This window comes from Cetorhinus maximus, chromosome 16 (genome assembly GCF_964194155.1).
Source record: "Cetorhinus maximus chromosome 16, sCetMax3.hap1.1, whole genome shotgun sequence".
NCBI lineage: Eukaryota > Metazoa > Chordata > Chondrichthyes > Lamniformes > Cetorhinidae > Cetorhinus > Cetorhinus maximus.
This window is the reverse complement of record NC_135894.1, coordinates 28,790,614-28,817,070: the sequence shown is the minus strand read 5'-3', so window position 1 is coordinate 28,817,070 and position 26,457 is coordinate 28,790,614. Positions and strand designations below refer to the sequence as shown.

The 26,457-nt window shown below is 46.3% G+C and overlaps 1 protein-coding gene across 4 annotated transcripts in view; it reads right to left on the bottom strand.

Annotated features, from left to right (window-relative positions):
* LOC144691467 (phosphorylase b kinase regulatory subunit alpha, liver isoform-like) overlaps window positions 1-25,453 on the bottom strand; it is a 163,768-nt gene extending 138,315 nt beyond the window's left edge. For 3 of the 4 annotated variants that reach the window (XM_078559576.1, XM_078559574.1, XM_078559577.1), the window contains exons 1-5: window positions 25,304-25,453; window positions 23,779-24,270; window positions 5,738-5,896; window positions 4,440-4,487; window positions 156-324 (exon numbers count right to left, since the gene is read on the bottom strand). In XM_078559576.1, coding sequence (XP_078415702.1) covers window positions 156-324; window positions 4,440-4,487; window positions 5,738-5,896; window positions 23,779-23,856 — 454 coding nt within the window. In that variant the 5' untranslated portion in view covers window positions 23,857-24,270; window positions 25,304-25,453. Of the gene's footprint in view, window positions 1-155; window positions 325-4,439; window positions 4,488-5,737; window positions 5,897-23,778; window positions 24,271-25,015; window positions 25,170-25,303 lie in introns of those variants that run through there. The other variant, XM_078559575.1, reaches the window with a different exon arrangement.
* Between the last annotated feature and the right edge of the window lie 1,004 nt (window positions 25,454-26,457).

Sequence of the window (26,457 nt, the reverse complement as noted above, 5' to 3'; positions counted from 1 at the left end):
CACAGACAGACTGCACATTAAACTGTCCCAATCACGCCTACAGATTCCATACAACAAGATATGTTAGTAGCAGGGGGCCAGGACAATTGGTAAAAAGAGTTTTAGACATTACAAAACAATAAATATAAGCTTCTTCTAAACAGAATCTTCCTTACCCGAGGCTGTCATTTGGGCCAAAAATAACAGGTAGAGGGAAGTAGCATCCACCTGGAGATGGCCCCACTCATTGTCACCAACCACTGTAGCACATGTGGAGGTGTTGTATTTGGCATGGAGAGAATCCTTTGTGCTTTGAGTTCGTTTAAACTTTTCAACTTTTTCCACCTAGATTCAAATAAATCACAGCTGTGATTGTCCTGGTGACTGATGGATTTATTAAATATCACTGAAAAAAGACACATCAAAGCTTTTCATCTTCCACTCATCAGGATGTTCTCAAGAATACCAAATGAAAAAGGAACAACAATTTATACTTGGCCAGTGGACTCTGATTGGTAGAGGCATTGCCACTTGCCAACCAATTAGCACTCTCTTCTCATGAAGTATAACTTGTTGTTCCTTTTACATTTGGTATTCTTGCAAATGTCCTGATGAGTGGAAGACGAAAAGCTTCGACGTGTCTTTTTTTTCCCGCAATACTCAAGCTCTGTGCTACCAAACAACTATTTGTTGAATACGGAAATTGCTATCTTACATTACACACCATTTTAGATTTCCTCTTCATTCCTAACATTATTAATACAACAACAATCTGTATTTACATAGCAACTTTAAAAAATTCTTTCATGGGATGTGGGCATTGTTGGCAAAGCCAGCATTGTTGCCCATCCCTAATTGCCCTCAAACTAAATGGCTTGCTAGGCCATTGCAGAGGGCAGTTAAGAGTTAACCACATTGCTGTGGATCTGGAGTCATATGTAGGCCAGACCGGGTAAGGATGGCAGATTTCCTATCCCTAAGGGGTTTTTAAGACAATTGATGATAGTTTCATGGTCACCATTACTGAGACTAGCTTTATATTCCAGATTTATTAACTGAATTTAAATTTCACCAGCTGCCAGGTGGGATTTGAACCCATGTCCCCAGAATATTAGCCTGGGCCTCTGGATTACCAGTCCAGTGATATCACCACAATGCTATCATCTCCCCTTTAATGTGGTAAAACATCCTGAAGGTGCTTTACAGGAGTGCAATTATACATTAAAAGGTTCTGCACATGTAGTTTTCTTCTATTTAAGCCCCATACGGACAGTCTACAGTAACTTTTTCTCCTGTGGGTTTATGCCTTTTTGTCAAATGTACCAAAATGTCTGCTGTAAATAAATAATTTTGTCACATTACAGTTAAAATATTAACCAACTGGCTGAGGACTTCAAACAGGGAAGTTAGTAACTCACAATAGGGGATGTTTCATTTACTTCCCACTGTACCTCTCCCTGGGTCCCACACCATCCTCCCACTGAGCAGGAGATATGGCCCGAGACTTCACCAATGTTGTTCTTGTGTTGGCCTTGGGAGATATGAGAGGATAGGTCAGGAAGCTTCCCTCTAGTGCTTTCCGTGAGGAAGCATCAAGTGCCTGTTTTCACCGAGTGCATAGTCTAGATTAAGAATATGCTGTATAATTTCTGGCATTTCATACTATGTCATTGTGTTTATCATTCCATTGTGGTATTCCTCAGCAGGAGCTTGTAGCAATCTATACTTGAAATGTGTTTCGTTACAAGTTGGGCTTCCTGCTTAATGATCCCCTCCCTACCTCCCCGTCAGTACCAAACATTTCCAACCAATCCCCTGGAAGGGTCCCAAAGTGAAAAAATACCTGTGAGGTTCTGTTGGTTTGAGTGCCTTTACTGCATTTAGGATAACAGAATGGTTACAGCACAGAAGGAGTCCATTCAGCCCACCGTGTCCTTTATGAGTTACTCACCCCACTCCCCACTCTTTCCTCATAACACTGCACTTCTGTTTTGTAACTTTGGTTGCCTACTCAATTCCCTCTGAAAGCCACGACCGAGCCTGCCTCCACCATGCTCTCCAGCATTACATTCCAGATCCTAACCACTTGCTGCGTAAAACAATTTTTTCTCATGTCTCCATTGGTTCTTTTGCCAATTACCTTAAGTCTGTGTCCTCTGGTTCTCGATCCTTTCACAAATGGGAACAATTTCTCCCTATCTACTCTGTCTAGATCCCTCATGATTTTGAATACCGCTAGCAAATCTACTCTCAACCCTCTCTTCTCCAAGGAAAACAGTCTCAGCTTCTCCAATCTATCTTCGTAACTGAAGTTCCTCATCCCTGGAACCATCCTCGTTCTTCCTGCCAAAGTGAACAACTTCACATTTTCCCACATTAAACTCCATTTGCCAGATCTTTGCCCACTCACTTAACTTATCTATAGCCATCTGCAACCTCCTCATGTCCATGGTTAGACATGATCTCCCCCTGACAAAGCCATGCTGACTATCCTTGATTAATCCTTGCCTCTCCAAGTGGAGATTAATTCTGTCCTTTAGGAATTTTTCCAAAAGTTTCTCTACCACTGATGTTAGGCTCATTGACCTATAATTCCCTGGTTTATCCCTACTACCCTTCTTGAATAATGGTGCCACATTAGCTGTCCTCCAGTCCTCTGGCACCTCTCCTGTGGCCAGAGAGGATTTGAAAATTAGTGTCAGAGCCCCTGCAATCTCCTCCCTTGCCTCACATAGCAGCCTGGAATACATCTCATCTGGGCCTGGGGATATATCCACTTTTAAGCCCACTAAAGCCACTAATACCTCCTCCCTCTCAATGTTAATTTGTTCAAGTATATCACAGTCCCCCTCCCTGATTTCTATACCTACATCGTCCTTCTCTATAGTGAATACAACTGTAAAGAACTCACTTATAACGTCATCTATGTCTTCCGGCTCCTCACACAGATCGCCACTTTGGTCCCTAATGGGCCCTACTCTTTCCCTGGTTATCCTCTTGCCTCTAATATACTTATAAAACACCTTTGAATTTTCCTTTATTTTACCCACCAGTGTTTTCTCATGCCCCCTCTTTGCTTTCCTAATTTTTAACTAACCCTCTTCACTTTCTATACTCCTCCAGGGCTTCCGCTATTTTGAGCCCTCAGGATCTGCCATAAGCTTCCCTGTTTTTCCTGATCCAATCCTGTACATTCCTTGACATCCAGGGTTCTCTGGATTTGTTGATCCCATCCTTCACCTTTACGGGAACATGTTGGCCCTGAACTCTCACTATTTCCTTTTTGAATGACTCCCACTGGTCAGATGTAGACTTTCCTACAAGTAGCTGCTCCCGGTCCACTTTGGCCAGATAGTGTCTTATCATATTGAAATCGGCCTTCCCCCAATTCAGGACCTTTATTTCCAGTCCATCTTTGTCCTTTTCCATAACTATCTTAAATCTTACTGAGGGCACTATCACTGAAATGCTCCCCCACTGACACTTCTACCACTTGTCTGGCTTTGTTCCTTAAAACTAGGTCCATGGGCTGGCTTAAAAAGCTCTCCTGGATACATTTTAAGAATTCCACCCATTTAAGCCTCTCACACATTGTCTATCCCAGTTACTATTGGGGAAGTTGAAATCCCCTACCATTGTTACCCTATTATTTTTACACTCCTCTGAGATGTGCCCACATATCTACCCTTCTATCTCTCCCTGACTGTTTGGGGCTCTATAGTACACTACCAGCAATGTGATTGCCCCCTTTTTGTTTTTAAGTTCTGCCCACATGGCCTCATTTGAGGAATCTTCTAGGATATCATCCCTCCTTATTGCAATAATTGACTCTTTGATCAATATTGCAACACCGTCTCCTCTTTTACATCCCACCATGCACCACCCACCCCCCCCCCACGTCATGCCTGAAGATACTATACCTCGGGATATTCAGCTGTCAGTCCTCCCCCTCCCTCAACCATGTCTCTGTGATAGCAATGATATCATATCCCCATGTTCTAATCAACACCCTTAACTCACCTGTCTTACTCCTTGCATTAAAATAAATGCCATCCAGCATTGCCATGCTCCCTTGTGCCTTAACTTGACTATCTAATGCCTTTTGGCGTTACACCATGTACACCACATCAACAGCATTACCCTCATCAACCCTCTCTGTTACTTCATCAAAAAATGCAAGTTAGTTAAACATGATAAGTCATGTTTTGAATGAGAACTGCATCTAGGGATGTGTTTGAGAGGATTCGTTGATAAGTACAGGGGCAGCAAACAAACCAGGATCTCCAGCAGCAAACAGGCCAATAATAAATGCTTACTTTCCTTTTCACTAATTTAATCAAATATCTTGTTTGGGGCGTACTAAAATCAGCCAAACTTCTCAAGCAAGTTAATAATTATCAGTACACTGTTGTTTTTTTTTCTGAATTTCCAACTTTATTATACTAATGAAGATAACGTACCTGCCTTATCATGCACTGAAGGAGGCCTCTCATCAACTTCACAACACTCTGTGGAAACAAATAATCAGTTCAGAACTTCTCAGGTCTGGATCATACGTTCACATGAGATGAATGGTCATATTCCAATAAACAATGGAGAAGAAATTATGTGATGTCAGTAATGGAGCCAGAAGCAAGCGACAGGGCATACAATGCAGATTCACCAGAATGAGTCCTGGGCTTAAAGGGTTAAATTATGTAGACATTCAGAACCATCTAAAAATTAGAGCTAGGTCATTTAGAAGTGAAAGCAGGAAGTATTTTTATAAACAAGGTGTATGGAAATCTTCATCCCAATCTCACAGTTATGGAGCAAATACAAGTAAATGGTATTAAGGTACAGACTAGCCATGACCTAACTGAATGACAGTACAGGCTCAAGGGACTGAATGGCCTACTCCTGATCCTATGGTCATTGCCTTAACAACAAATGATAATGATAGTAAAAAGTTGATATAATTACTGATAAATAAAGCATTTATGTATAAATTACAGCTGTAAGTGTTATTGTTATAAAAATATGGTTTTTCAATCTTCCCTATAATAAATTATTATCTCAATAACTTAAATATCCTAAACTTTAACACAGAGGCAAGTTCCGTAGACAGTTTATTATTTCCTCTTCCATGCTTTCTCCATGGTAAAGCCTCAGCCAATCAGAGTTAACTTGTCAACCAATGAGCACTCTTTTCTCCCGCAGTATAAATTGTTGTGATAGTTTGAAACTTGCCATTCTTGTGTTTGTCCTGATGAGTGCAAGATGAAAAGCTTCAGTAATGTGTCTCTCTTTTCAGCAATATCCAAGTTAGCTGATTAAAAGGCATAATGCAAACATTTAAAAATAGCAACCCATATCTCCACGGGGTCGTAGCAGTAATGACTCTAAAAGGTGCCAAACTTGATTGAATTGTTTTCTGGTAAAACCTGTTGAATTATGAATACTTAGGGAAAACTGCATAATGCCTTATAAAGCACGATAACCAAGTAATTAAACATTACGGTAGATGTTACAATTATAACTCACTGAACCTGTACATTATGATTGCGGAAAACCAGGTCTGTTTCTTGACCTTGTTAACAGGTCACTTTCTGACTGACTGTTTGAAAATGACATGAACAGTTACCCAATATAATTGGCTTCCTTCAAATCGCTCAGTAGCTAAAGACGAGAAGCTGGATAGTTTTCTTTTACGAGCAAGAATCAGAAAGAAGGAAAAAGCCCTTCTCTGTTTCTATTTTGAAAAAAGCCTTTCACTGACCTGCTCGAGTTCATACGCTTTAGCTTTGTCTTCATCTCGGTCTGCATTCTTGCGATATGCTAATCCCAGGCCCCATATTGCCAGAATGCTGTAGACATTATCTCGCACCCAAGCATCTTTCTGATCTATACTGGCTGGCAGCAGACCTGTGACAGGGTTCTGAAAATGAACATAAACGGTTAGGAAAGCTAAATTGACAACCCCTCTGACCCCCAACCCCGCAGTTAATCTGATTCATCAAAGAATTGGCTTAAAATGGTTGTTGGGTTAAATGCTAACTATTGAGCAGTTGGTACTAACATGCATTAACTACTCCTTAAGAGCTAAACGTTCTGCACAAGATTGAAATGTTATTAATCTTGCTTGTTAGTACAGAACATGAACGTTGCTGAAAAAAGAAACATGTTGTCAAAGATTTTCGCCTTGAACCCATCAGGACAAACACAAGAATGGCAAATTTCAAAAAATCACAACAATTTATACTGCAGGAGAAAAGGGTGCTGATTGGTTGGCAAGTCGACTCTGATTGGCCGATGTGTTGCCGTGGAGAAAGCAACAGGCTACAGAAAGCTAGAAGAGACATACATTCATACACAGGGACCCATTCTCTGCAAACAAAAGGAACATGTTCAAGCCTTGCACCTTCTTTGAATTATCCGGGAGCTTGGGAAGCCTTTGTTCCCTTTCTCCGTGGAAATCCACCAATCAGAATTAACTTTCCAACCAATGAGCACTCTTTTCTCCCACAGTATAAATTGTTGTAAATTGGGAGATAGAACCCACCTTTTAAGATGGAGAACAGGAGAATTTTTTTTCTCTCAGATGGTCATTAGTGTGTGGAATTCTCTTCCCCAGAGAGCAGTAGAGTCTGATAAATTGAATTTATTCAAGGCTGAGTTAGACAGATTTTTGACAGACAAGGGAGTCAAGGATTATGGGGGGGACAGAAAAGTGGAGTTGAGACCACAACCAGACCAGCCATGATGTTATTGAATGGTGCAGCAGGCTTGAGGGGCCGAATAGCCCACTCCTGCTCCTAAGTCTGATGTTCCTCTGTTTTGGTCATTTGAAATTTGGCATTCTTACATTTGTCCTGAAGGGTGTAAGGTGAGAAGCCTTGGTAACATGTCTCTCTTTTCACCAATGTTATTGATTTTATAGTGTTGAGCATGTTAAAATGGAGTTCATTATGTAGTGTGGAGACGTACAGGCATTCAATCACCCTGCTATCCCCACAGCTTGCAGCCCGGCAGCATGCTTGGGAAAAGGCATCAGCGACCCCATGGATCAGTCCCACCGAATGTTCCACCTCTAAACAATAGGGCTGGAGTGAGACTGGGGAACTCTGACACTAAGTGAACCTGCTCCACTGGGCAGTACTTCAAGGTCAAGGCCCCTATAATCGAGAGACATTCCTGCCCCACCCATAGTGCCATCTTCACGAGGGCACACAACTTTGTGCATTTCGCCTGGGACCGGGACAGCCAGGATGCAAGAGCGATTGGATTCATCCAGATCTCGGGTTTCCCAGAGCTGCAGCGTTCCATTGACTGTACTCCCGTGGCGCACAGATCTCCATCACAACTGGTGTCAACTACATCAACCGTAAGGGCTTCCATTTGCTGAATGTGCAGCTGGTATGCGACCACCAGAAACACGTCCTGCAGGTGTGCGCATGGTTTCCAGGGAGTTTGCACAACTCTTACATCCTCAGTCGGTCACAGATACCTGGAGTCTTCCAGGGTCCACAGAAGCTGCAGGTTTGGCTCCTCAGAGACAAGGGTTACCCGCAGAGGCCGTGGCTGATGACACCCGTGCAGCGGCCTCAGACTGCAGCAGAGCAATGGTATAATGAGGCTCTTGCTGCAGCTCACAACTTGGTGGAGCAAACCATCGGGATGCTGAAGATGCAGTTCCGGTGCCTGGACCGGTCTGCTGGAGCCCTGCAATACAGCCCACAGAGGGTGTCACACATCGTCATCGTCTGCTGTGCCCTTTACAACCTGGCACTGCAACGGGGAGAGGAGCTGGCTGAGGAGGAGATGGAGGAGCTGGAGGTCTCCTCTGATGAGGAGGACGCTGACGGGGATGAGGGTGAGGGGGTCCTCGGAGGCGATAATGATGGCAATGAGGCCTTCACAATGGCTAGACAAGGTAGGCGCTCGGGAGGCCCTCATAGCTGCCAGATTTGTGGAGGATGATGACGACAGGCAGTGAGGTGACTCCATAGATCCTCACATTGCATCTGTGAACGTTTGACTCCAGTCTGGCTTATGGCAGCGCAAATACCCTCTGTGAGAATGCTCCTGTCATGTTAGCAAAGAAACATAGAAACTAGGAGCAGGAGTAGGCCATTCGGCCCTTTGAGCCTGCTCTGCCATTCATTATGATCATGGCTGATCATCCAACTCAATGGCCTGCTCCCGCTTTCTCCCCATATCCTTTGATCCCTTTCACCCCAAGAGCTATATCTAACTCCTTCTTGAAAACATACAATGTTTTGGCCTCAACTACTTTCTGTGGTAATGAATTCCACAGGCTCACCACTCTCTGGGTGAAGAAATTTCTCCTCATCTCAGTCCTAAATGGTCTACCCCATATTCTCAGACTGTGACCCCTGGTTCTGGACTCCCCCACCATCGGGAACATCCTTCCTGCATCTACCCTGTCTAGTCCTGTTAGAATTTTATAGGTTTCTATGAGATCCCCCCCTCATTCTTCTGAACTCCAGCGAATATAATCCTAATTGACTCAATCACAGAATCACAGTGCTGAAGAGGTCCTTCGGCCCATCGAATCTGCACTGACACGTGAGAAACACCTGACCTACCTACCTAATCCCATTTACCAGCACGTGGCCCATAGCCTTGAAGGTTATGACGTGCCATGTGCTCCTCCAGGTATTTTTTAAAGGATGTGAGGCAACCCGCCTCCACCACCCTCCCAGGCAGCGCATTCCAGACCGTCACCACCCTCTGGGTAAAAAAGTTTTTTCTCACATCCCCCCTAAACCTCCTGCCCCTCACATTGAACTTATGCCCCTTGTGACTGACCCTTCAACTAAAGGGAACAGCTGCTCCCTATCCACCCTGTCCATGCCCCTCATAATCATGTACACCTCGATCAGGTCGCCCCTCAGTCTTCTCTGCTCCAACGAAAACAACCCCAGTCTATCCAACCTCTCTTCATAACTTAAATGTTTCATCCTAGGCAACATCCTGGTGAATCCCCTCTGCACCCCCTCCAGTGCAATCGCATCCTTCCTATAATGTGGTGACCAGAACTGCACACAGTAGTCCAGCTGTGGCCTCATCAAGGTTCTATACAACTCCAACATGACCTCCCTACTTTTGTAATCTATGCCTCGATTGATAAAGGCAAGTGTCCCATATGCCTTTTTCACCACCCCACTAACATGCCCCTCTGCCTTCAGAGATCTATGGACACACACGCCAAGGTCCCTTTGTTCCTCAGAACTTCCTAGTGCCATGCCGTTCATTGAATGCTTCCTTGTCAAATTACTCCTTCCAAAGTGTATCACCTCACACTTTTCAGGGTTAAATTCCATCTGCCACTTATCTGCCCATTTGACCATCCGGTCTATATCTTCCTGTAGCCCAAGACACTCAACCTCACTGTTAACCACCCAGCCAATCTTTGTGTCATCTGCAAACTTACTAATCCTACCCCCCACATAGTCATCTCTGTCGTTTATATAAATGACAAGTAATAGGGGACCCAGCACAGATCCCTCTGATACACCACTGGACACTGGCTTCCAGTTACTAAAGCATCCTTCTGTCATCACCCTCTGTCTCCTACAACTAAGCCAATTTTGAATCCACCTTATCAAATTACCCTGTATCCCATGTGCATTTGCCTTCTTTATAAGTCTCCCATGTGGGACCCTGTCAAAGGCTTTGCTGAAATCTATATAAACTACATCAACTGCACTACCCTCATCTACACACCTGGTCGTCTCCTCAAAAAATTCAATCAAATTTGTTAGGCTTGGCCTCCCTCTGACAAAGCCATGCTCACTATCCCTGATCAAACCTTGCCTCTGCAAGTGGAGATAGATACTCTCCTTCAGAACTTTCTCCAATAGTTTCCCAATCACTGACGTGAGACTCACTGGCCTGAGTTCCCTGGCTTATCTCTACAACCCTTCTTAAACAGCGGAACCACATTAGCTGTTCTCCAGTCTTCTGCCACCTCCCCTGTAGCCAGAGAGGAATTAAAAATTCGGGTCAGAGCCCCTGCGATCTCCTCCCTTGCCTCCCTCAGCAGTCTGGGACACAAATCATCCGGACCTGGAGATCTGTCCACTTTTAAGCCTGCCAACACCTCCAATACCTTGTCACTCCATATATCAATTAGCTCAAGAGCCTCGCAGTCTCTCTCCTCGAGTTCGATACCTTCATCCTCATTCCCTTGGGTGAAGACGGACGTGAAGTATTCATTCAACACTCTACCGATGTCCTCTGGCTCCACCCATAGATTGCTCCCTTGGTCCCTTATGGGCTCTATTCTTTCCCTGGTTATCCTCTTCCCATTGATATACTTATATAATATCTTGGGATTTTCCCTACTTTTACCAGCCAGAGCTTTCTCATATCCCCTCTTTGCTCTCCTAATTGCTTTCTTAAGCTCCATCCTGCACTGTCTGTGCTCCACTAATGCCTCTGCTGATTTGCTTCCCCTTCACCTGGTAAAAGCCTCTCTTTTCCTTCTTATTATAACCTGAATATCTCTGGTCATACATGGTTCTCTGGGCTTGTTACTCCTTCCTATCACCCTAGAAGGAACATGTTGAGCCTGCACCCTCCCCATTTCCTTTCTGAACACCCCCCGCTGTTCCTCTGTAGATTTCCCCACAAGTAACTGTTCCCAGTCTACCTTGGCCAGATCCTGCCTTATTTTACTTAAATCCACTCTCCCCCAATCCAAAACAATTTTTTTGCATCTTGTCTATTTCTTTGTCCATGACAAACTTAAACTGTATCATGTTGTGGTCGCTATCACTAAAATGCTTGCCCACCACCACCTCAGCCTCTGGCTTCATTCCCCAGAATTAGGTACAGCACTGCTCCGTCCCTTGTTGGACCCTCAACATATTGACCTAAAAAGTTCTCCTGTACACATTTCAAGAAATCCACTCCATCCAAGCCCTTAACACTATGTCTATCCCAATTAATGTTGGGAAAGTTGAAATCACCTAATATAATTACCCTATAGTTATTGTTTTTACACACCTCCGCAAATTGTGCACATATTTGCTCCACAATTTCCCGCTAACTATCTGGGGGTCTATAATAAACACTTAATAATGTGGTTGCCCCTTTTTTATTCCTAAGCTCTACCCACAAAGCTTCATTCGATGCCCCCTCCAAGATATCATCTCTCCTTATTGCAGCAACTGACTCCTTAACTAATAATGCAACACCTCCTCCTCTTTTACCCCCTCCCTTGTCTCACCTGAAGATTCTATATCCCGGAATGTTGAGCTGCCAATCCTGCCCTTCCCTCAGCCACGTCTCAGTGATGGCTACTATATCACAATTCCACGTGTCAATCCTCACCCTGAACTCATCCGTTTTACCTGTAAACTCATCTGTTTATCTCTCCTCATATGTCAGTCCTGCCATCCCAGCAATCAGTCTGGTAAACCTTCACTGCACTCCCTCTATAGCAAGTACAACCTTTCTCAGATAAGGAGGCCAAAGCTGCACACAATATTCCAGGTGTGGTCTCACCAAGGCCCTGTACAATTGCAGCAAGACATCCTGTTCCTGTACTCGAATCCTCTCGCTATGAAGGCCAACATACCATTTGCTTTCTTTACCGCCTGCTGCACCTGCATGCTTACCTTCAGCGACTGGTGTATGAGGACACCCAGGTCTTATTGCACATTCCCCTCTCTCAATTTATAGGCATTCAGATAATAATCTGCCTTCCTGTTTTTGCTACCAAAATGGATAACATCACATTTATCCACATTATACTGCATCTGACATGCATTTGCCCACTCACTCAGCTTGTCCAAATCACACTGAAGCATCTCTGCATCCTCCTCACAGCTCACCCTCCCATGTAGATGCAGTGAAGGCCCTAATAGTCGCTCAATCGCAGGAGGATGATGATGACATGCAGTGAGGACACTCTATAGATCTTCACATAGCCTCTGAGAATGACTGACTCCTGTCTGGCCAAGAGCAGCTCGCTTACGCTCTGTGATCAGGGTAATATGGAGACGCAGCCATGAAACTTTAGAAGCATCTGATCCTTTGTCCACCTTCAGCATGTGAGCCCTTCAAGAGCACAGCCTCACTGGTCGCAGATGCTGGTATGATGGGGGCCAGCCCCACCTTAAAGGTACTGAGAGCACACAAAGAGAATGACGGAACTCTGTGATGTCTGTCCACTGCATTCTGGCAGCAATGATCAGCACTGCCGAGGTGCAGGCATCAGTAATGTTTCCAGGGAGTGTGAGGCAGGACCATCATTGTAGTCTGAAGGCTGCACAAAGCACAGGGAAGAGGCCCTGGACTGAGACACCTGCCTTTATCTTGTGCAGAAAGGTTTCACATCTGAGTGACACAAACACTGCTCATCAGAACAAGGAGCCATTGGCAGGGAGACATTCTTGGGAGTTTATTGACAATAGTGAACAGTATGTACAAGTGATTAACACCCATGCTCAGGCTGTGCAACTACATCTTCTTAACCTTCCTAACCCTGCTGCTATGTCTTGGTGCTCCCCAGACATCCACAGCGGAGGTGGGAGCAGCCTGCTGACTGTGACGCCCTGTCTGTAATGACCTTGGCGGACGCCCTCTGGAGGGCCGAGACTTGTAGGGCTCTGACCTACTTTCGGGGTCCTGCTGTGTGGCAGTGGCACCCTCCTCAGCCTGTGGAGCTGGAGCTGTGGAGGTCACAGGAAGAGGGGTGTCAGATTGTCCAGACGCTCTTGGAGTCACCTGGATGAATGGAGCCAGAGCATGCGTCTGCTGATCCTCCTCCCTATGGGTGCCCGAGGACCCCAGGCTGACTCCTTGAGGAGAAGGAGTAGCTGGAGTGAGATCGAGCTGACCCACACCCCTCTCGCGTACACACTGTTGGAGGCCAACTATGACATCAGCGATAGAGTTAAGCCCACGCAGCAGTGCAGGAGCGACGTCCTGGACCAAGGTCTCCATGGCGGCCACCATCCTACCAGTGTTGACCTCGGTACGTTGGCATGCTGGCACTATCACCTCAGAGTGAAGGCAGACGGACTCCTCCACCGTGCCTTGGAATCTGAGGAGTGCAGCAGACATCCCTTCCTGATGTTCCCGAGCTTGCCTTTGCAGCTCCAGCAACTGTGACATGACCGGGTCCAGAGGCTCATCATCTGACTCGGAGTCAGCAGCGTTTTGGCCTCCAGCAGTCCTCCGAGTGCCGGGAACATGGGAAGTCCCTGCCTCCGCCTGCTGTGGATCAGACAGTGCGATGTGCTCACCAGATTGTGATCCCGAGGCTACTCTAAAGCTAGGTCCCCCCGAGGTGTGTGTCTCTGCGCTGGTGGAGGGTGTGGGTGACGCTGTGACGGGACTTCAGGGAGGGAGCCTCCAGATTCTTCTTCAGAAGTTCCTTCGGGGCTTGATTGGAGACCCTGGGTCATGGACTCTGTCAGCTGTTTCCCAGATGTGCCTGTGAAAGCAAGGAGAGATAATTAGTACATGGCAGTGGCTGTGAAACAGGACACATCACTCACAGCATGGTTGTCTGATGGATGTTGCACTGCTGGACCCTCACTTGGTAGAGCAGCGCCGATCTCACTGTCAGCACAGGACTGGCCCAGATCCTCGCCGGCCAGCTGGATGGCTCTGTTTTCAAAGTCCGTGAGGACCTTGATTTCAGGCATTCTTCCACCAGTCTGCAACCTCTCCCTCTTGTTGTGTGCCAGCTTGTCCTGTATGAATAGAGATTGGGAAGAGTGTAAGCAGGATGCCTGCCAGGCCAGATGATAAATGTGCCTGGCCTGTGTAGGTGGTGAATGGACCCATGGACGGGATGAGGACAGTGATGGTATGTGTGGGAGTGTGAGTGGTGATGTCCCTCGAACTGGCAGTGAGTGAGAGCCCTGTGGGTGTGTGATGGGTTTGTGAGTGTGTGAGTTGAGAGTGATGTGAAAAGTGACTTACCCTGGAAGAACAGAGGAGATCATTCATCCTCTGCACTGGGTGACTGTCCTCTTCTGAAGGGTGTTGGCGCTGACCACTGCTGTCACCGCCTCCCAAGCTGGACTGGTCACATTGCTGCCCATCCTGCGGCCAGAGCAGGGGTACAGGACATCCCGGCTGGATTCCACGGCATCCAGCAGTCACTCGAGGGACCCGTCATTAAACTGAGGGGCTGCAGTCTTTTTCCTTTGCTGGCCATGTCTCCTGGGCAGCTGAGGCAGGCTGGAAGCAATGACTGATGTGCTTGCAGCTGGACTTTAAACATGGCGCCCGGCGTGATGCGCTGGCAGGGTGAGGGCCAGCAGGCGAACGAGAGACTGCCTACCATGGAAATGCCGTGTTTCCCAGGAATGCATAAATAATGAGGCGAGTTTGGGACGATACAACGTTAAAACCCATCATCGTGGCCAGCGGGAGAAACGTCGTTTTACCCACCCCAGTACCACACTGAGTGCAAATCTGGGGCGATTTTACCCAGTGTGTGATCGCCCTGTGTTGTTTGACGGTGACAGAATGGATTATGTTGCCTTAGCTTGTTGACCTGTTTTCTTTAGCAGTGTAGGGTAAGGGAATGCCATCTGTCTGGTTTTGGGCGGACACAGGCAGTTTTTACATCAGAGATATCTGATTGCATTTATTTGTTTCCCCGGCATTCCCCTCATCATTTTGAATTTCTGAATAGCATCTCCCTTCACACTTCTCTTTGGCTACAGAAAATAGTCTGAGCATTGTTAATTATGAATTTTACCTCCCACCCTTCTTGTCCCACTCGCCAAATCAGTTTCCATCTTAATGTCAACATGTACAATCGTGATCCCTTTCAACCTAGTGTGGAGCATCTTTCATTTCTCAGTCTTGTAATCATAGGCACTGTTAACCTCTCTCTCCCTTAGATTACTGACAGCACGACAACAACCAACATCATCACAGCTGATAATGCGCAGAGTTAGACTTGGGTGTTTGGGACGTCAAAGTGGCTGGCAGGTCACAAGATAGCACTGCATGGTGCCTACCCGGCACAATAACCGCGGCACATGCCTGTTGTAAAGTGAATGTGGATCCTCAGATTCAGAAGGACATTCTGCTGGGCACTGCTGAGAGATCAGCTATAAGAGCGTGTGCACTCGCTTCCCAGGACTCAGTGCCAACCGTTACTGGGGAGCAGAGAGACAACTAAAAATGGCAGTCAGATCCACACCTTCCAGTGTTAGATTCACCAGTCAAGGGAATCTTCTGTTAGGCCTAGGCTGTGGCTAGAAGCCTGAGCATAATGCACACAACCATTTTGTAATGAGTTGCGCCATTCCCTCGTGGGAAGCCACGCTTTTTCCTGATCGCGTAATAAGGCTCAAACTATCAAAATGTCGGTTGTTTATTAAACAAATAGTTGGAGGGGTTGTGGTGGGGGGAGGGGGGCGAGTGGGTGGTGGGCCAACATAAGTAGGGTCGCTCTGGGGTCACGGAGGCTGGAAGATGATGTGCCTGATGGTCGCAGCTTGAACCAAATCAACACTCACAGGCAAACTCAGAAATGCAATCAGAGTGAGACATAGAAGCATAGAAAAATTACAGCAGAGAGGCCATTCAGCCCATCGTGTCTGCGTTGGCTGAAAAATAAAAAACTAGCTGCCCATTCTAATCCCACCTTCCAGCACCTGGTCCGTATCCTTGCAGGTTCCAGCACTTTAGGTGCAGATTCAGGTGCCTTTTAAATGAGTTGAGGGTTTCTGCCTCCACCACCAAACCACGCAGCGAATTCCAGACACCCACCATCCTCTGGGTGAAGTTGCTTTTCCTCATGTCCCCTCTAATCCTTCTACCTATCACCTTAAATCTGTGTCCCCTGGTAATTCACTTCTCTGCTAGGGGAAACAGCATCTCTGTCTACTCTATCTCGGCCCCTTATAACCTTGTACAGCTCAATCAGGTCGCCCCTCAGCTCCAAGGAAAACAACTCCAGCCTATCCAATCTTTCCTCATTGCTGCAATTTTCAAACCCTGGCAACATTCTTGTAAATCTCCTCTGTACCCTCTCCAAAGCAACTGTATCCTTCCTGTAATGTGGTACCAGAACTGTACACAAAATTCCAGCTGTGGCCTAACCAGCATTTTATACAGTTCCAGCATTACATCCCTGCTTTTGTATTCTATACCTTGTCCAATATGTTTTCATATGCTTTCCATATGCTTTCTTCACCACCTGCCATCTTCAGGGACCTGTGGACATGCACTCCAAGGCCTCTCACTTCCTCTACCCCTCCCATTATCCTCCCATTTATTGAGTATTCCCTAGCTTTGTTTGCCCTTCCCAAAAGCATTACCTCACGCTTCACTGGATTGAATTCCATTTGCCACTTTTCCATCCATTCAACCAAATCATTGATATCATTCTGGAGATAACAGCTATCCTCTTCACTATCAACGACACGGCCAATTTTTGTGCCACCTACAAATTTCCCAATCATGTTTCCCACATTTAAGTCCAAATCATTAATATATACAACAAACAGCAATAAACCCTGTGGAACATCACTGGAAACCACTCTCCATTTGCAAAGCATCCATCGACCATTACCCTTTGTTTCCTGTCGTTGAGCCAATTTTGGATCCAACTCACCACATCCCCCTGTATCCCATGGGCTTTTACTTTTCTGACCAGTCTGCCATGTGGGACCTTGTCAAATGCCTTACTAAAATCCATGTAGACAACATCCACTACACTACCCTCATCAATCCTCCTTGTTACTTCCTCAAAAAATTTGATTAATTAACAAAGACACGACCTTCCCTTAACAAAATACTGTAGCTACAAGAGCAGGTCAGAGACTAGGAATCCTGCAGCAAATAAGTCACCTCCTGACTCCCCAAAGCCTGTCCACCATCTACAAGACACAAGTCAGGAATGTGATGGAATACTCTCCACTTGCCTGGATGACTGCAGCTCCAACAACACTCAAGAAGCTTGACAGCATCCAGGACAAAGCAGCCCACTTGACTGGCATCACATCCACAAACATTCACTCCCTCCACCACCGACGCATAGTAGCAGCAGTGTGTACCATCTACAAGATGCACTATAGAAACTCACCAAGGCTCCTTCGACAGCACCTCCCAAACCTGCGACCATTACCATCTGGAAGGACAAGAGCAGCAGATACATGGGAACACCCCCACCTGGAAGTTCCCCTCCAAGCCACTCACCATCCTGACTTGGAAATATATCGCCGTTCCTTCACTGTCGCTGGGTCAAAATCCTGGAACTCTCTCCCTAACAGCACTGTGGGTGCACCTACACCACATGGACTGCAGCGGTTCAAGAAGGCAGCTCACCACCACCTTCTCAAGCGCATCTAGGGATGGGCAATAAATGTTGGCCCAGCCAGTGAAGCCCAGATCCCGTGAATGAATTAAAAAAACCCATGCCGACTATTCCTGATTAATCCATTGTTTTCTAAGTGACAGTTTATCCTGTGTTTCAGAATTGATTCTAACAATTTTCCCACCACTGAAGTCAGCCTGACTGACCTATAATTATTTGGCCTTTCCCTCACACCCTTTTTAAATATTGATACAACATTCGCAGACCTCCAATCCTAAGACAGACCTACAGTATTCTAGGATATACTGGATAATTCACAGAATCACAGAATGGGTACGGCACAAGAGGCCATTTGGCCTGTCTTGTTTGTGCTGGCTCTCTATGGGGGCAATGCACCTATTGCCACAGCCCCGCCTGCTGCTCGTAATCCTTCACATTCTTCCTTTTCAGATAATAATCCAGTTCCTGCTTGAATATCTCGATTGACCCTGCCTCCACCACGTTCTCAGGCAGTGCATTCCAGAACAAAAACAGAATTACCTGGAAAAACTCAGCAGGTCTGGCAGCATCGGTGGTGCTGCCAGACCTGCTGAGTTTTTCCAGGTAATTCTGTTTTTGTTTTGGATTTCCAGCATCCGCAGTAGCTTTTAGCTTTTTGTTTATATCAGTGCATTCCAGATCCTAACCACTCGCTGTGAGAAAAAGATTTTTCTCATGTCTCCATTGGTTCTTTGACCAATTACCTTAAATCTGTGTCCTCTGGTTCTTGATCCTTCCACCAATGGGAACAGTTTCTCTCTATCTGCTCTGTCCAGACCCCTCATGATTTTGAATGCCTCTATCAAATCTCCTCTCAACCTTCTCTTTTCCAAGGAGAACAGTCCCAGCTTCTCCAATCTATCTACGTAACCAAAGTTTCTCAACCCTGGAACCATTCTCGTGAATTTAATTAACCAGAGATCAGGTGCAGTTATGGAAACTGGAGTCCAAGGACAACTGACCATCATCAATTCTTCACATCTGGTACCAGATAATTTCACAAACCAATGACCTACCAGATAAGGTGTTCCTGGTCATGGTATCAGGTCAAACATGGGCAAGGAAGCCTCCTGCTGATTACCACGTACCGCCTCCCCTCAGCTGATGAATCAGTGCTCCTCCATGTTGAACACCACTTGGAGGAAGCACTGAGGGTGGTAAGGGTACAGAATGTACTCTGGGTGGGGGGGCTTCAATGTCCATCACCAAGAGTGGCTCGGTAGCACCACTACTGACAGAGCTGGCTGAGTCATAATTAAATAGCTGCTAGACTGGGTCTGCGGCAGGTGGCGAAGGAACCAACAAGAGGGAAAAACATGCTCGATCTTATCTTCACCAACCTGCCTGCCGCAGGTCCATCCATCCATGACAATATCGGTAGGAGTGACCACCGCACAAAAAGCAGGATAAATCCAACACAGCCAATTACCGCCCCATCAGTCTACTCTCTATCATCAGTAAAGTAATGGAAGGGGTCATCAACAGTGCTATCAAGCAGCACTTGCTTAGCAATAACCTGCTCACTGATGCCCAGTTTGGATTCCGCCAGGGCCACTCAGCTCCTGACCTCATTACAGCCTTGGTTCAAACATGGACAAAAGAGCTGAGCTCCCGAGGTGAGGTGAGGGTGACTGCCCTTGACATCAAAGCAGCATTTGACTGAATGGCATCAAGGAGCCCTAGCAAAACTGGAGTCAATGGGAATCAGGGGGAAAACTCTCCGCTGGTTGGAGTCATACCTAGCACAAAGGAAGTTGGTTGTGGTTGTTGGAGGTCAGTCATCTCAGTTCCAGGACATCACTGCAGGAGTTCCTCAGGGTAGTGTCCTAGGCCCAACTATCTTTACTGTTTCATCAATGACCTTCCTTCCATCATAAGGTCAGAAGTATGTTCACTGATAATTGGACAATTTTCAGCACCATTCGCAACTCCTCAGACACTGAAACAGTCCATGTCCAAATGCAGCAAGACCTGGACAATATCCAGGCTTGGGCTGACAACTGGCAAGTAACATTCATGCCACACAAGTGCCAGGCAATGACCATCTCCATCAAGAGAGAATCTAACCATTGCCCCATGGCATTTAGTGGCATTACCATCACTGAATCCCCCACTATCAACATCCTGGGGGTTACCATTGTCCAGAAACTGAACTGGACTAGCCATATAAATACTGTGGCTACAAAAGCAGGTCAGAGGCTAGGAATCCTGCAGACAGCAACTCATCTCCTGACTCCCCGAAGCCTGTCCACCATCTACAAGGCACAAGTCTGGAGTGTGATGGAATACTCCCCACTTGCCTGGATGAATGCAGCTCCAACAACACTCAAGAAGCTTGACACCGTCCAGGACAAAGCAGCCCACTTGACTGGCAGCCCAACCACAAACATTCACTCCCTCCATCACTGACACTGTGTGTACCATCTACAAGATGCACTGCAAAAACTCACCAAGGCTCATTAGACAGCACCTTCCAAATCCACGACCATCTAGAAGGACAAGGGCAGCAGATTGATGGGAACACCACCACCTGGAAGTTCCCCTCCAAGTCACTCACCATCCTGACTTGGAAATATATTGCCATTCCTTCACTGTCGCTGGGTCAAAATCATGGAACTCCCTTCTTAACAGCACTGTGGATGTACCTACACTACATGGACTGCAGCGGTTCAAGAAGGCAGCTCACCACCACCTTCTCAAGGAAGGGCAATAAATGCTGGCCCAGCCAGCGATGCCCACATCCCGTGAATGAATAAACAAAAGGCAAAGAGCTTTGGGTGCTCTGTACTTGTAGGATATGCATTTTTAGCTGGTCAAACTCCAGCAGTAGCCCTGTACACATTTAGGATCCCAGAGTCTCGTCTCGTGCAGCAGCTAAACTATTTTCAGAAATGGAATGTGTACCTGTTATTAAAGTAGTCTCCAAAGTAAGTGCTCACTCTGCACTGCATAACAAGAAACTCTACCTGAGTGGAATTCAAAGTAGTTTGGTTCAGAGAGCCTTAAACATGGTGATGAATTTCCACACAAGCCAAGCTCAATATAAGGACAAAAGCCCTGCTTGTGCCCTGTCCCACTGGTGGAGGGTGCACATTCACATTACCCAGCAGGTAAGATTATCTTCAGGCACGTTTAGCAAGCATTCAAGGGAATACAAGGGTTAATACAATAATCTTCAGTATAAACACACAGTGCAACCCACTTTAAAATCACTGAGGCCAATCAACCAACGGTTCCCTAAATATACAACAACTTGTATTTAGACAGCATCTTAAATGTAATAAAATACCCCAAGGTGCTTCACAGGAGTATTATAAAGCAAAATATGACACCAAGACACATAAGGAGATATTAGGGCGGATGGACAAAAGCTTGGTCAAGAGGTAAGTTTTAAGGAATGTCTTAAAGGTGGAAAACGAGGTCGGAAGGCAGAGAAGAGTAGGGAAGGAATTCCAGAGTTTAGGGCCTAGGTAACTGAAGGCACAGCCACCAATGGTGACTTGATTGAAACGTATAAGATTCTGAGGGGTCTTGGCAGGGTGGATGTGGAGAGGATGTTTCCTCTTGTGGGAGAATCTGGAACTCGGGGTCACTGTTTAAAAATAAGGGGTCACTTATTTAAAACAGAGATGAGGTGAAATTTTTTCACTCAGAGGGTTGTGAGACTTTGGAACTCTTTTCCTCAAAAGGCGGTGGAAGCAGAGTCTTTGAATATTTTTAAGACAGAGGTGGACAGATTCTTGGTAAGCAAGGGGTGGTTATCGGCAGTGGGTGGGATGCAGATTTCAGTTACTATCAGATCAGCCATGATCTTATTAAATGGTGGAGCAGGCTGGAGGGGCCAAATGGCCTACTCCTGCTCCTTGTTCGTATGTTCATATGGTGGAGTGATTAAACTCCCAACGGGCCAGAATCAGAGAGGCACAGATATAATAGCATAAAGAACAGGAGCAGGACTAGGCCATTCAGCCCCTCGAGCCTGCTCCACCATTCCATAAAATCATTGCTGCTCCGACTGTGGCTTTCCTGCCTGCCTCCCATAATCTTTGACTTCCTTGCAGATCAAGAATCTGTCTAACTCAGCCTTGAATATATTCAATGACCCAGCCTCCTGTCTTGTGGGTCTGGAGGAGATTACAGAGATAGACAGAAACAAGGCCACAGAGGGATTTGAAAACAAGGATGTGAATTACAAAATCGAGGCATTGTTAACTAAGCAGCAGCATAGGTCAGTGAGTGAGGGCTGATGGGCGAGCGGGATGGCAAGTTTTGGGTGATCTCAAGTTTACAGAGGCCAGGACGTGAGAGACCAGTCAGGAGGGGATTGGAATAGTCAAGGTTAGAGGTAACAACCGCTTCAACAGTCGATGAGCTGAAGCAGGGCTGGAGTCAGGCTATCTTATGGAGGTTGAAGTAGGTGGTCTTAGTGGTCAGAAGCTCATCTTTAGTTCAAATGAGAAATCAAGGTTTCAAGCAGTCTGGTTCAGCCTCACACTGTTGCCAGGGAGAGGGACCAGCGTTTGTGGCAGGGGCCAAGGGCAATAGTTTCAGCCCTCACAATGTTTAACTAGAGGATACTTCCACTCATCCAGTACTGAATGTCAGACAAGCAGTCTGTTAACTCCGCAAGGTGGAGGATTCAAGCAAAGAGATAGTGAGGCAGAACTGGGTTTGTCATTTCAATATTTGAGTCTCCATTTTCAATTTTTCTTTATATGAGAAAAAAAACATTTTCGCTCTCTATGATCTTGTAATTCCATTTTGCTGATATTTTCATTGCTGTCCTCCTATAACATAAATCCTGCTGAACCTGCACTGAGTGAGCTCACATAGAATCAAAATCTACAAACAGCACCAGGTCAAAACTACATTCCTCCAAACTACAATGTACTGTACACAAGCTACAGTCTCTCATTGGAAATTAATTAAAAAATCTGAGCAACATATCACTGAGACACTTATACTTCAATAGAATAATCAAGTATTAGTCAGCCATTACTCAGCTATATTCTAAAGAATGATGCAGCACAGAACAAGGCCTTTTGGTCCATCCTGCCTATTCTAGCTCTTTGAAAGGACTCTTCAAGAGGACCCCTGCTCTTTCTCCAGAGCTCTGCAAATTCATAGTATCACTTCTAAGTTCTGTAAAGGCCAATGTTCAAAAGGCTGAACATAACCATTTCCAACACATGCTGAGCTACTTGAGAACCCACAAACCAGGGATTTCTGAGTCATGTGTGAATTTATCACATAGAGTTTTTCTATAGCTTTTTGTTCTTTATCCTGCTGCGTGTACTAATCGACCTTTAGACAATCTCTGAATGCATATTCATTTCTTAAATTAAGATAAAGAGATGCCAGTGATCCAGGTAGCTATGGTGCAGTGAGTATGAAAGTGTTTTGATAATCACTTGAAATAACAAACCAAAGCTACATTTCTGATCATCTTTATCCTTCACAAATGACTCCAGATTGGGCTCAAACCTTTTACTGTGGCTGATATTTATCACAATGCACACCAACACAAAATGAACATTAAATATAGAAACAATATGTTTCAACATGCTGACACTGAAAACTCTGGTAAATCTCTTAGATTTGGACCATCTCTCTCTATAAATACTCCAAAGTGACATTTACATGAAAAACACAGGAAACAGGAAGTAGATGTGCAGTTTTATACTTTCCCCCCGCCAAACACTGCAGAGCTGCTGTTCTCTCTCAGCTCTTCCCTCCTCTCACTAACTTTGGAAACTCAAGCTGGGCTTCACCAGCTCCAAACCTTCACAACATTATTGGGGTTTTATACCACACATCTCGACTGTAGTTTAACCTGTTACAAATTTTTTTTTCAAAGCACAACTTTAGTCGATAAGAAGACTCATTGTGTGCACGGTTAATGGCAGGGCCAGTGCAATAGTACAGCCACTCAAACTGAATTGTGAGTATTTGGCAGCTGTGTCTATTCCCCTGGCAACCACCCCACCCCCACCACACACACACAAATACACACACAGCCCCACACAAAAGCACATACACATAGACTGACACACAGGCTGACTGACAGACACACACACAGGCTGACTGACAGACAGACACACACACACACACACACAGGCTGACTGACGCACACACACACATAGCTTCACACACATACACACAGATCCTCACACACACAGACTGACACATACAAACAGACTAACACACAGACACAAACACATACAGCCTCACACATACGCACAGATTGATGCACACACAAGCACATACACAAACACACATACACACACAATCACATACACAAACACACATACATACACACAGACTGATGCTCACACACACAAGCACATACATACAGGCTGACACACATACAAGCACATACACACAGACTGACACACACACTCTGACACACACACACAATCCTTTCAATCCATAGAACTGAAACAGAAGCTGCTACTCACCTGGTGACAGAGAATGGTTTGCTGTACCAATCTCGCATATCCATCCAATCGAACACCTGAATTGCTTCTGCTCCTCATAGTCCCAAATAATGTTGGCTACTATTGACCAGCAGTTACCAGTGTTGTCCAGTGTTGACCAGCAGTTAGCAATGTTAACCAGCAGATATCAGTGTTGGTCAGTGTTGACCTACAGTTACCAGCACCGACCAGCAGTTACCAGCATTGACCAGTAGTAACCAATGTTGTTGAGCAGTGTTGACCAGCAGTAACCACCATTGACCATTGTTGACCAGTAGTTAACAGCGTTGACCAGTGTTGACTAGCAGGTAACAGCGTTGATCAGCAGTTATTAGTGTTGTCCAGTGCTGACCAGCAGTTATCAACGTTGACCAGCAGTAACCAGAGTTGGGTATGACAGAGTGTGGGACCAGGGTAGGGTATGACAGAGTGTGGGACCCTGCTCACAACTTCGTTCTTGGACTGTTGGTGAACCTGGGCACACAATGTTTACTGTTACACACAAGCAGAAGGAGGGACAAATCTTTACCTGTTTCTAATGGTTCACTCAGTTGACCAACTGGTTAGCTGGAGCTGGGCTGGGTGATGCTGTGCTGGTTAGTCCCCTTTCTATCTCACAAGACCCTCAATATGGACTGCGTGGCTGTGAATAGACCAGCCCAGCCTGGCACACAATTGCTGCCCAACCTGCAGTCACTGCCTGCAGCACCCAGTCATTGCCCGCAGCACCCAGTCACTGCCCAGCACCCAGTCAATTCCCGCAGCACCCAGTTACTTCCCAGCACCCAGTCACTGCCCACAGCACCCAGTCACTGCCCACAGCACCCAGTCCCTGTCCAGCACCCAGTCACTGCCCACAGCACCCAGTCCCTGTCCAGCACCCAGTCACTGCCCACAGCACCCAGTCACTGCCCAGCACCCAGTCACTGCCCAGCACCCAGTCACTGCCCACAGCACCCAGTCACTGCCCAGCACCCAGTCACTGCCCAGCACCCAGTCCCTGTCCAGCACCCAGTCACTGCCCAGCACCCAGTCCCTGTCCAGCACCCAGTCTCTGCCCAGCACCCAGTCACTGCCCAGCACCCAGTCACTGCCCAGCACCCAGTCTCTACCCAGCACGCAGTCACTGCCCAGCACCCAGTCTCTACCCAGCACGCAGTCACTGCCCAGCACCCAGTCTCTACCCAGCACCCAGTCTCTACCCAGCACCCAGTCTTACCCTGCAGCCTGGTCTGGCTCTGACTGATGCCCCAGTCGGTTTCAGTGATCGCCAGCGCTTCACTGCAACATTCAGGCTGCCGGAGTTTATATTCAGGGATCTATTCACTGAGCTGCTGGTTTGAAGCCGCTGCTGCAGAGTAACATTGTTACAGGGCCCGCTTCCCCCTGTCTTTCCCTCTCTCTCTCTCTCTCTATTCCGCATCAATGTAACTGTAACAAAAGGATTGTTACAGCCGCTCCCAGGTCCTGTTCAATATCTCTCCTCCCCTACACCCTTTTCACTCACTCTGTTCACACTCTGCCAGCTGAGGACCTCATACCATCTACACACTGCACACTGGCGATAATGCTTCGACCTTTCTTTAATCTGCTCTCCCGGCCTCTGCTTGTCTTTCAGGACCTTGTTGAGCTGCATTTAGCAGTGAGACCAGGGGATGGAGACAGAGAGGGAAGCAGCGCTGAGCCCAATCCAGTGACAGAGCGGCTCACATGCTCACTGCAATCCTCAGCTCATCTTTGCAAATACAACCGCCTTTGAATAGCAATAAGGATTGCAGCTCTCTGTGGGAGGAACCTTCCAACAGGTGGTTTTACCTGGCTCATATCCCACAGGGCTGAGAAATTTGAAAAGCCACAGAAGTTTTAATCTGAAGCAATAACAGGAGTAGCTGTAAAGTTTGTTTCTATATAAAACTAGGCAACATCTTGATGGAGCACCTATTCAGACTCAGCAGTCTCACCAATTTTCAACTTCATCACTTTTGGGAGAATGCCATTAATAAGTTTCAAACTGACCGACCTGAATGAAACACACTTTCAGGAATTTACACCATTATGTTGCAAGGATATATTAAAACCAGTAAATTGCCCGTACTGCCCACCACTCGCTAAAGCAATCCCAAACATTGTATATCAGGCCCATGGTAACGCAGTCATGTACGTGAGCCCCAAAGATGTGCAAACTTGGAGCTTCAGATGTTGGCTAGTGGCTAGTTTTATATATATATATAAAATATATGTGTGTATATCTATATGTATAATATACTGCATACTCCTGAAGCAATTGCTTTACCAAACTTGGTGGCAGCAGGAGACCCGCCCCACCACCCCCGCCACCCCCCAAAAGCCAGGAGTACAGCGGAGAGAATCCCTGAAGAGATTAAACATCCCCTCCGACTCACAGGAGACCCTGGCTTGTGACCAACCAAAATGGAGGAGGTTCATTCAGGAAGACAGCAAATGCGTCGAGAGACTGTGTCGGGAATGTGTAGAGGTGAAGTTGAGGCATCAGAGGCAGCGCACAAATCTCAGTGATTGTGTGGCACAAACCTCCAAACAACCTATCTACCCACCCCTTCAAGCACCACCTGCCCCACATGTGCCAGAGTCTGCAGATCATGTATTGGGCATATCAGCCATCTCAGAACCACCCTCCCGGAG